This window comes from Stegostoma tigrinum, chromosome 35 (genome assembly GCF_030684315.1).
Source record: "Stegostoma tigrinum isolate sSteTig4 chromosome 35, sSteTig4.hap1, whole genome shotgun sequence".
NCBI lineage: Eukaryota > Metazoa > Chordata > Chondrichthyes > Orectolobiformes > Stegostomatidae > Stegostoma > Stegostoma tigrinum.
In genome coordinates, this window is record NC_081388.1 from 15,235,694 (window position 1) to 15,248,003 (window position 12,310).

A 12,310-nucleotide genomic window follows, 5' to 3' on the forward strand; every position below is an offset into this window, starting at 1 on the left:
CTAGTGGCGGGCAGTCCAATGCATGCAGCACGACACCATTTTGCTTTGAGCTTCGAACTGAACTTACAAGAAGGGATGTGCACGCATGCTGGATGTAAAGCCACACATTGCATCCAGCAAGTTATCCCTGAATGTTTTGAGCTACGTCTGCTGTTTCAATACACCAAGTTAAAAATTAGTTCCTGGTAGAAAATAAACTATGAACTATCGACAGAGTGCTTCATAAATTTGGCCTGACTTTGCAATGAACTCTCCATAATTATGCAATGCAAATTATGTAAGTTAGATTGGACCTTCAGTGGGTTAATGCAACATGTGGATGGCAAGCTACCCATTTTTATTCCAAATAGAAAACTGAAGATGGAAAGAGATTAAGTGGAAATTGCTACCCTCATTTTTGCATCACCAGAGGCGGTCATGTTTTTATGAACTGCGCTCATCTGAAACAGACTGCAATAGAGAATTTCAGGGTTTTACCAGCTTAGGACAGAGAAGGTTTGGTACTACTGTAATCAAGAATTGTTTAGAACTGTCATGTACAAATGAAAATACTTCCAAGGTTAAATGTGAAGCAATGTTAATTTTATACCACCAGTGCAGGTTCGACTAAGAATCTCCATCCAAAAAAGCCCATCAGCTACACTATGGCCCAATGGTAATGGCTCCCTTCACACTATCCTGTTATACACACCCGGAACAGGAACAACACTCGGTTGGTTAGTGAAACCTCAATTAAAAACATTACAAAATCTCAAAGCATAGACACAGTTATTGGATATCCAGTCTTTCAATCCTGAGACACCCAGATCTGTTCAGCCTTTGCGAACATTTGATTTAACAAAACATTTCACAAAAATCCCAATGGTTTAAACAGAAACAAAAACATTCACCAGCACAGCAAAAAGGTATTTCAGCAGCAATTCCTGTAACCAGCAATACAAATTACTTGTCTGGGTCGGGACGTGATGAAAGCCAAATGAGGAGACCCTAGGGGAACAAAAAAAATTCTTACCTGGATGCTCACTCCACTCTGCGCCTTCAGTCTGTCCCGCAATGGTATAACATTCACCCACTGGATTCACATACGTCAACTGCTCTGAAAAAGTACATGTCATTTCCTCATATTCAGTGGGGTTTGCTGGCTGCGCAGTGTCCAAAGGTACCTGCCCAAACTCTGACTCTGTGATGCTAGTGATCTCCGAACTCTGTACAGTGGAAATCTGCACAGTTACAGCACAGTCGGCAGTTAAGGAGGTCAACGCATCTTTCTCAACAGTCTGCGGTACGTCAGCCAGTGCTGGAAGCTGTGCTGGCAGTGGCAGATGGTCTTCCGCAATAGAGCTCTTGCATGGCGATTGGGCTCGACACGGAGATGCCAGCTCACCAACCTCAGTTCCATGTCTGTCTTCACTTTTGTCTGTTTCCTCACAAGATTTGCCCCCTGAATTCAAGGTTTTGTCATTCACGCCACCTTCTTTGTTTGCAGTGTCATAGACAGACTCACTGGCATCAACATCAATGAGTTTCACGTTGAAATATTCTTCAAACTTCTGTTCAGAGTCAGACTCGTCACAGGTGGAAGTGTCCGATTCGCACTTCATGTACAATTCATTAGACTGTCCTGGCTTCTTTCTGACTGTGCCTCTTTTTTCCTTCCGCACCTTCTTGGTCACTGGGCAGGGCTGCTGACTCTGGGTTTCCTCTGAAGTGCTGACCGTCACAATGTCCTTGGCGGCAGGTTCAGCATCCGGGGTGTGGCAGTTCTTCCGGACAGGCTCTAAGCACTGCAGGTACTGGTGACCTGCTTCACACTGCCACACAATGGCCACTGAGCACTCACACACTCGCTGCAGTTCATAGAGTACAGGCTCCTGCTTGCATGTCTGTTTATGATGCTCGTACCACACCACCAGAGTCTTCAGTGAGCTAAGTGCTTGCTTTTTGACTGTGGGTAAAACAGAGAAGTTGTTACAATGTATTAGTTAAACTCAAATTGCTTGCAACATTGCCCGTGGGGAAGTAGGTGAAAATCATTCTTCTATGTAATGAAAAATTAAGAGACCCCACAAAGTTGCTCTATAGAGCCAATGAGTGCTAGAGCTTATAGCTGCAAGAAGAGCTGAAATAAGTAATTTAAAGCAAAAAAGGGTGACAGAAAACTATGAATAATAATTCTGCCAATAGGAAACTAATAGTTGGCATCATTAAGTCTTCAACCTAAAAGCATTTTTAATTGATAGAAGATAGTAGAACTGCCGAAGCTCAAGTCAGAGATAAGTGTGGAACGGGAGGAACACAGCAGACCAGGCAGCATCAGAGGAGCACGCAAGTTGACATTTCGGGTCAGATCCCTTCTTCAGAAATGGGGGAGGCAGCTCCAAAATAAATAGAGAGGAGGGTGAAGCTGGGGAAGGTCCCATCTACCATCCCATCTACATTCCCCAGCCCAACCTCCTCTCTATTTATTTCAGAGCTCCCTCCCCCATTTCTTAAAAAAGGTCCCAACCCGAAACGTCAACTTCCGTGCTCCTCTGATGCTGCCTGGCCTGCTGTGTTCCTCCAGCTCCAGATAACTGTGTTATCTTTAAATCGATAGAAGTTTTGATGGTCCCAAAGCACCATGCCACTTTCTCACGAAGGTGCTGGCATCTGCTTTAGAGCAGTTTCATAGTGCCATACAAGAACTTGGCCCAAGTCACCATTTCACAATGTTGTGCAGAGATAGTCACACAGCCCAAATCCTGCCCTTACTAGATGATCAAAGACAGGCTGCTGCAGAGTAATCAGACACAATAAGTACGTCCGATTTGGTACCTCTCCACAAGAACCACAGAATCATGCAGAGTGGGAGTACACGATTCAGAAAAGCATTGGGATTGGACCCAGGGCTTCCTTTCATGTCAAGGCTAATTAAGCCACCGTGAGAGGAATCAAACAGTTTTCAAATGGTGCATCATGACTAAACAAGGTGTGCAAAACACGCTCAGCTATATTAACAGTGCATGGTTCTAAACTTATTCTCAATTCAGGTTTTTCAACCTAAACTTTTAAAGCCAAGAGTCCTCTGGAAGATATTACTTGAGTTTAAATTATTACCAATTATCTTCAAGATTAATTTATTATATGCAGTTACCCTTGTCATTTGAAGTTAAATGAAAGATTTATTTTATTTAAAATTTTCTTTTACCAATAGGCCTTGTGGTGAACGCACTGGCAATCTACACCTGACAAGGGATACAAAAGAGTGAGAACATGTTCCATTTCCCAGCATTGATTCCCTCAGTGGATTCAATGAGTATTTACTTTCATATATTTCTAAAAGATACCTGGGAATCATAGAATCACAAAATTGCCACAGTGTGGAAGGAGACCATTCGGCCCATCGAGTCCACATCAAATCTCCACCCAGACCCCCTCCCTGTGACCCTGCATTGGCCATGACCAATCCACCTAATCTTCAGGAGGAAACCGGAGCACCCTGAGGAAGCCTACAAACTCGGGGAGAACGAGCAAACTCCACACAGACGGTTGTCCAAGGGTGGATTTGAACCTGGCGTTGTGAGGCAGCAGCACTAACCACTGAGCCACCGTGCTATTCCAAGAAAATCAAATTGTTCAAAATGTTGCAAAGCACTTTAACTAAAGTTCTGAAATGCTCAACTGGGCCTCAAATAAGAATCTACACTTTTGCAATTAATTATGTTTAAGAGCATCAGCGAGAACTGATATGTTATGAGGGGTAAAATTTCTAATGTCATACTCTAGCCTCTGTACTGAACTATTTTTGTCTTAGAGAGGGAGGATTTTCTCAGTTCTGTCACATCACAAATTCACATCAGAAGGATGCAGATATGCAGGTGAGGATTTGATGAAAGACTACTGCACAATGCCATTGGGGCACTTACAACTGAACACACAAAACAGAAGGGATAAAGTAAAACGCATGTCTTGTGAAGTCATCATTTCCTTGATACTGTGGGACAGTGTTCGGAACCAAAACCACAACGTAAAATCCTCAAGCTGTGCAAAAGGAAAACAAGATGAGTTGAGCAAGTTTTACCCAACAGATCAGTAGGATTTGCTCCAGTTATTACATTCAGAAGAACTTCTGTGGCCTCTATTTTTCATGAGATCCCCAACATACTCTAACGTTGCTGGAAATTATTTTGGTAAAATTCCTCAGATGGAGGCGGGGGACAAGTTAACGTCACTGATCTAGTAATCCAGAGCGAAAGGCTAATATCATGGCAATACAGGTTCAAAATCCTGCTAGGGCAAATGGTGAAATCTGAATCCAATAAAAATCTGGAATAAAAAACTGATTCAATGGTGATTGGATAATCACTGTCAATTGTTATAAAGACCCATTTGGTTAATTAATGTCCTTCAGACAAGGAAATCTTCCATCCTTGCTTGGTCTGGCCTACATAACTCCAGAGCCACTGCAATATGGCTAGCCACATCTCACGAACAAATGGGAAACAAGAAGTTTGCTACATGTCTTTACAGAAGCAGCTGAAGAAAATCACATGGATAGTGTCATCTCTTCTCAACAGAGTTGCAAATTTCTATGTGGCATTGCCAGTTTAAATGGGATGGCAATTTCACCCCCTACAAAAGTACGTTTTGGACCCTGGCCAATTTTCTCAAATTATCAGCCTCCATTACAGGGCAGGAGAGATGAAGAGATTGGCTTTATAGAAGTAGGATCAATTGACGGCAACTGTGCTAGCTCAGCAAATAGTGACTTTTAATTGTTAAAACAGCTATGCCACTATTGTGCAATAGATTACAACATTTCTGACTGAAGTGTTAATACTTCTAATCTTTAACAGTGCTATATCAATATTATTTAACACCCAATGCTGATAAGCCACAAGTGCTGAAAATTGGGTTGTACAACATATGGGCACATTTTGTATGCAACTATAATACTCACCCAAATTAGGTACAAGTGTGATATGGGGGATACAGTGATATAGTGGTAATTGTCACAAGACTAGTAGTCCAGAGACCTAAGCAAATGCTCTAGAGAGAGGGGTTCAAATCTCAAAATTTGAACACAATTAATTTTAAAAAACTTGAATGGAAGACAATTTTCAGAATGATGTTCATGAACCTCTAATTATTCATCATAAACACACATCTGGTCGACATGCAACAACAATGGGACTGACTGGGGAATAATCGCTGGCCCGGTCAGCAATGCTCATATCCCATCGATGAATTTTTTAAAAATTGTGCGCCTGGTATATTGGCAAGAAAGCCAGCAGAGGGTAGAATTATGGAATCCCCTGTGTGGAAAGAGGCCATTAGATCATTACATTTCACCAACTCCATCCAGACTCACCTCCCCACCCTTTCCTTGTAACCCCACATTTTCCATGGCTAATCCACCTAGGCTGCACATCCAAGGCCACTACACAACAATTTCAATGGCCAATCCACCTAACCTGCACATCTTTGGACTGTGGGAGGAAACCTGAATTCCACGCAGAAACAGGAAAAACATGCAAACTCAATGCAGACAGTCACCCAAGGCTGGAATCAAACCCAGGTTCCTGGCACTGTGAGGCAGTGTTAACCACTAAACCACCGTGCCACCCAAAGTTATAAGAATTTTACAGGGTCGCCAGTTTACCAAGTTGCAGAATGTTTCGTATCAATCTGAGTTGATGCAAGAAGCTAACACATTTGGACTGGGAAATCTTGTCGGAGATATTCTAGCCTGCTAGGTAAAATATCGTAAACTGATGAAATATAAAAAACTCAAGTTTGGAAAGTGATTCATTTTAGCAAAATTTGTATGAAGGACTGGAAAATTGAGCTCAGAATATTCTAAATGCAAAAACTACTGCTAAATATTCCTTCATTTCTTGCCAGTGAATGCCAATGGTAGTATAAAATTGATTTTCTTACTTTATATACATGCCAACAATTTCAGTAAAACTTAACTGAAGTAAAAAATATACCCCTGGTGATTAATGTTGCAAATGCCATGCTAAGTAGCTTATATTGAGCCCTAATTTTGTGTTGTTGTCAAAGAGTACCATCCTCCCACAGCTGATAACAGGCTTACCTTTTTGTGAGGAATTAATTTTCGAGTTCTGTTCCTCTGCACCAGATTTGCTATAAATGAAATAAAAATAGTTATGAAGTACATCTTTCACTATGCTTGCGAATAGTAATTCATTTTTCTAACTGCGCCAATGCAGATATATTGCACACTAGAAATCTGAAACATAATGCAAAATACTCAGTAGCTGAGGGAGCATCAGTGGAGCCAATGGTTCAGATCAATGGCCTGCTCTGATGCAAAGTCATCAAGCTGAAATGTTAATTCTGCTCCTCGCTCCACAGATGCTCCCTGACCTCAGTAATGCCAATATATCCACTGTTTAAACATTCTGCCTCAATTACAGTGTAATGATCACCATATTGAGCTAAACAATTGTGGGGTGATTACCACACAACAGGGTGGCACAATGGCTCAGTGGTTGGCACTGCTGCCTCACAGCAACAGGGACCCAGGTGCAATCCCACCCTCAGGTGACTGAATTTGCACATTCTCCCCATATCTGTGTGGGTTTCCTCCAGGTGCTCCAGTTTCCTCCTACAGTCTAAAGATACTCAGGCTAGGTAAAATGGCCACACTAAATTGCCCAGTGTCCAGGGATGTGCAGGCTCTGTGGATTAGCCGTGGGAAATGAAGGGTTATAGGGATAGGGTTGGATGCTCTCTGGACGGTCAACGTGGACCTCGATCCCTACTCCATAGGGACTGGATAAACAAAGAATAGCAAGTACAGTAGCGGCTTTGATTGTCTCGACAGAAATCAATGGCCCTGTAAAACTGTGCCAATCTCACCATTACACAAGTGCAACTTGATTTATTGCCAAATACTCAAAACACTAAACAGATGCAGTGAAAACGTCAAATGCCCTGCAAAGGCAGCCAGATATCAGCTCAACCCATATGCCAGTGTTGGCAATGATGTTATTAACTGGCGAGGACAAGATTTCCGGGTATATTCTATTCCGGAAACTTCAGCAGCCAACGCAAATCACTTTTCACAATTGTGACAGCTGCAAAATTTACCTTTTCATGGTACATTAAACATCTGCAAGCAAAATAAGTATGGATGGGGTTGGCAGGCGATACAGATCAAGGGGACTAGAACAGGCTCACTTTTGTTTCAAAAACGGCCTCAATGCAGCAATATGCAAAATACTGCAAGAGGTAACCCAGTCTTCGTTGCGAAAGACAGCACCAACGAATCAATACAAAATTTGTTCGCTAAAACAATTAATACAAGTCAATAATACAACACCTGGCAGTCCAAAAACCAGACATTATGCTCAAGGATAACCAGTCTGCTAGCTCCAGAAGACAGTAAGCGGGGTGGGGGGTGTGGAAAAGGACAGTCAGGATGACTCCAGAGGGTTGAATTGTATACAGTGATTCAGAATCCATTGTAATGGTTTAAGATCTGTGTTACCACTTCCCTAGGTTTTTCCCAATTTGCACATACAAATCTCTCAGCTCTGTCAACAAATAATCCAAAAGCTGGGAAAGTCCATAAACCTGCATAATCATGATTGACTCAAGAAGTTAGCCTGATTTCTCGCTCTACAGAGGCTGCTATATCTGAGTATTTTCAGCGTTTTCTGCTTCTAATCAGTTTCAGACTAATTTAGGAACTAGGAATTAATAGAAGGCCATTCAGTATCTTGAGCCTGCGCTGCCATTTAACACCATCATGGCTGATTTCATCTCAACCTCAACTCCACTTTCCTGCTCATTCTCCATAATCCTTAACTTATTACTAATCAAAAATCTCTCTCCTCAATGCATTGTGTCCAACCATCCACCACGCTCTGGGGTAATGAGTTAGTTCTATAGGTTCACAACCCTTTGAAAGAAGTATTTCCTCAAGTGCTTTAAATTTGCTACCCCATAGCCTAAGGCTATGATCTCTCATTCTAGATTACCCCACAAGAGGTAAACATCCTCTCTCCATCTTTGTCAATTCCTTTTAGCATCTTATATCGTTCAATTAGATCTCATCATTCTAAACTCACAATTACAGGCCTAAACTGTTCAATCTCATCCAGTCTGTCTTGCCCTGCCTTGTAGCTATTTCTGCCAGGGTCATTTGCCAATGTGCCAGCAGCAGTAGCTTGTCTACAACTGCTTGATGACAGCTCAGGCTGATCTCCCTTCACTCTGCCCTCTAGAAAAGATTGCTTTTAGCTTTTCAGTGTTGATCAAATGGTCAAAATACTGACACTCATTTTTGATAGATGTCACCTTTTTAGGGGTTCTTTATGCTCTTCAAGATTTAAATTAATTTGTTTGTACATGGAATTTTAAGTATCTGTAATTGTGCAGTATCCACAGTACTTCATTCTTGAAAAAAATAAGTAGTGTGTCTTTCGTGTCATGTTAATTGCACAGGAAACATGGAGTTTCCATTTATCTTTGACAGAGTCAGAGTCTTCCAACCCTCCACAAGATGTCTCATTAATTACAGAATTAAACCCAAATCCTTACTCTCTTCTTATCCCGAACAGTCTCGCCCCTTCCCCAGATGCCCAATTTTGTAGGTGAATCTAAACAGAATATTCATAGGACAATTAAAACCCCAAATGGTACAATTAATAAAAAATTTAAAAGCTAAAGAAATGCAGGCCATATTCCCCTGTAAACAAATAATGATCTGTAATTTAGTTACAATCACAGTTTTTATACATAGCACACTAGGGTTCCAGCCTCAATTTTAAGCGTTAACCCAAGTTAATATTCCAGTGCAGTATTCAGGTAGTAACACACCGTCACAAGTTTTTAACCTGAAGCACAATTTGCCTTTTGAGCTGGCAATGGTAGTCCAAAAACAATTTATTTTGGAAGAACATGAGAACTCTCCAATATTCTCTCCATCATTCAGCTCTTTACATTAACATCAAAAACCAATTAATTGTAGGGAGGCAATGGCCTAGTGGTATTGCCACTGGACTATTAATACAGAGACCACATAGTGCTCTGGGCACCTGGCTTCACATCCTGCCACAGCAGTTGGTGGAATTTCAATTCAATAAACGCCAGTAAATTAACAGTCTAATAATGATCATGAATCCATTGTCGATTGTCATGAAAAACCCATCCGGTTCACTCATATTCTTTAGGGTAGGAACTGCTATCCTTACTTGGTCTGGCCTACATGTGACTCCAGACCCACAGCAATGTGGTTGACTCTTAACTGCCCTCTGGGCAATTAGGGATGGACATTAAATGCCGCTTGGCCAGCAGCACCCTCAACCCATGAATGAACAAGGGGAAAACCTCTGCTTTCAGAAGTAATTTGCTGAGAGATGGCAAAAGGACCTAATCCACCCAACATGTCACTCCAGTCCACTTGGAGATCTGGTAGTCTTCAGGACTCCATTTTGAGTTGAATAACTTCAGGGCCTCAGTACCTTCTTCCAAGTGTCCCCCAACACCCACACACGGGGCTTTGTCATTATGTGGGCTGCTACCACAACCAAATCATGGTCAGTTACTGATTTCCCCCAGACTAACCTTTATCCATTCTTTCGTCTGCCTGACTGTTGTTCCGTGTCCCTGGACTCAATCTCTACCTATTGTGTGCTCCTTCTCCATTCCCCTCCCCATCCTTAGCTTAAATAATCAACCTTAACCCAACCCCAATCAACTCTGAGGAAAGGTTTCTGGACCTGAAAGGTTAACTCTGTTTTCTCTTCACCGATGCTGACAGACCTGCTGTTTTCTCAGCAATTTTTGCTTTTTAGATTTCCAGTATCTGCAACTCTACAGTGTTTTTGTCACTCCAGTCAGTGTCCAGACTGTCACCAATATGCTGAACTGTCTATGTTATTGCTTAGCAAGCTGTACGACACCACTAATAAAGATGTACTTAAAGTGACGCACCATCCCATTTAAAATCTAAGCTAAAGTATACACATTCCACTTCCAGCACAATGACTACACAATTTATTTCTAATCTAAATAAAAGCTTTTACATTCCATTTCCAGCACAATGATTGCACAGTCAGTTCAGCCATGAACTGGAGCAGACTCAATGGGCCAAACAGCCTACTCCTGCTCCTAATTTGTACATAAAACACCCACATTAAGGACTGATTTTACACTGATCAATACTGACCTCTCCATAGACAGGCAACCCAAACAGTTAGTTATTCACTTATTTCTAACAACTGTATAATTTAGCAGATACATTTCATACACATACGTATTAAGAATGAAAGCTTAGTGATGTTAAAGTGCAGGTGCTCAGTCATTGTAAACATTTACAACACAAGGCTGATAAGATTACTGTACAGAGAATTAGTGAAGAGGTAGTTTTCTATGTGCAACTGCTGTCAAAATATCAGACTTCACTGTATGGAGTCACTGACTGAACTCATATCCAATGCTACTGCCTAATTCCTTATCAACAGCTGAATGCCAACCTATGGGTTGCAGGAACCCTGGATTTTGTTGTGAATTTCGACAACAGCTTCAATACATGAAGTATCCCTCCCCACTGGAGTGCCAAACTGACAGAGATCACAAGCCCACCTCAACCACAACTGGCTTTCATCCCACACAGTTGACATGACTCTGAACTTATGCTAGCCAGCTGTCTCCCTTCTCCCCGTGTCACTTGGCATCATCTTTAGATCATTAGTTTAACAAGTTTACATAAGGACGTGGAAACACTCAGCAGGTCAGGCCTGGCTCAGCTGACGCTATGCATGTAAAGGTTAACCAAATAAAAACACACAAATCTGAGATGCTGGCCCAAATGAAGTAAAAGTGAACTGTCGCTATTACTGCAATTCTTACAAGTACCTAAACATCACACAGTTTAAAGGAGGTCAATTGCAAGGACCTCAGGAAGAGGGTCTCAAACTATGGCTGGCAGGGGGTGAAGGAAGATGCTGGAGAATAATTATGCAGAACAAGGAAAGGAATGGGGAACGCCTCAGCTGTGCTCAAGGGCATTGAATTGCCACATGCGCCCCCCCGCGGGCAGGGATCGGGAAACCCCTCACCCCGTGCCCCCCCGCGGGCAGGGATCGGGAAACCCCTCACCCCGTGCCCCCCCGCGGGCAGGGATCGGGAAACCCCTCACCCCGCGGGCAGGGATCGGGAAACCCCTCACCCCGCGGGCAGGGATCGGGAAACCCCTCACCCCGTGCCCCCCCCCCCGCGGGTGGGGGTGAGGGTGAGGGTGGGGAAGCCCCTCACCTGTGCCGGCGGTCCCGGCCGCCCTGCTCCAGCTGCACCAGGTGCAGTGCCAGCCTCTTGTCAGACCAGCCGTAACGCTCTCGGAGGGCGGCCCACACCACGTAGGACTCTCCGATATAGATGCGCCGGTTGTCGTACTTCTTGCGGCTGTTGAGGCGCCGCTGCAGCCGGTCGGTGTCGCTGAGGCGCGGCCGCCCGCGGCCCCGCTTGGCTTCCGCACCGACATCGCCGGGCAGAGGATCCCGCAAAGGCCCGGACTCCGAGTCCTCCCCCGCTGCTGCTGCCGCCGCCGGCTCCATCCCGTCCGCCATCTTGGTCACTCCGGCCTTCCTCCCCCCACCAGCCAACAACCCACTGGCACCGACTTCCGCTTCCGTGGGTCAGGGGGTCAACGCCCTCACCAAGATGGACGCCCGTCGAGCCCCGGAAAAAGTCGCTTTGGGGACGACAACCGGAAATGCAGCTCTTGTCTTCTACCCATTGTGAGTGCTGAGGTTTTGAGGTGGGATTTGGTCTCTTGGTTCCTGCGCGAAATGGGAATTACATTAAATATGCAACATGTACTATATTATTGACTATTGTAAGTAGTCCAAGTGCAAATGCAATGGGATCTGGACTATATCCAATGTTGGGCTGACAATTGGCCAGCAACATGGACACCACACATGCCAGGCAATGAACATTTCCATTAAAAGACAATCTAATCATGGTGTTTTGACACTCAATGGTGTTATCATCACTGATTCCCCCCCAACTATGTACTATCTACAAGATGCACTGATGAAATTCACCAAAGATCCTGAAACAGCACCTTCTAAACGCATGACAATTTACAGCCAGAAAGGGCAGGGTCAGCGCATGTACCACAGGTGCCCCTCCAAACCACTCGCCATCCTGACTTGAAAATATATCACCGTTCCCTCACTGTCGCTGGGTCAAAATCCTGGAATTCCCTCCTTATGGGCATTGTGAGTCAACCTATGGCATGTGGACTGCAATGGTTCAAGAAAAGACAACCCACCACCAACTTCATATGGGC

General features: G+C 43.6%; 1 protein-coding gene across 2 annotated transcripts in view; it reads right to left on the reverse strand.

Moving 5' to 3' along the window:
• The window catches only part of znf653 (zinc finger protein 653), a 48,894-nt gene extending 37,293 nt beyond the window's left edge, over positions 1-11,601 (reverse strand). For both annotated transcript variants that reach the window (XR_009442971.1, XM_059639913.1), the window contains exons 1-3: positions 11,272-11,601; positions 6,080-6,129; positions 1,013-1,945 (exon numbers count right to left, since the gene is read on the reverse strand). Coding sequence is in view for 1 of the 2 variants with exons in the window: in XM_059639913.1 (XP_059495896.1) it covers positions 1,013-1,945; positions 6,080-6,129; positions 11,272-11,582 (1,294 nt within the window). In the remaining variant the exon portion in view is untranslated. The remainder of the gene's footprint in view (positions 1-1,012; positions 1,946-6,079; positions 6,130-11,271) is intronic.
• Between the last annotated feature and the right edge of the window lie 709 nt (positions 11,602-12,310).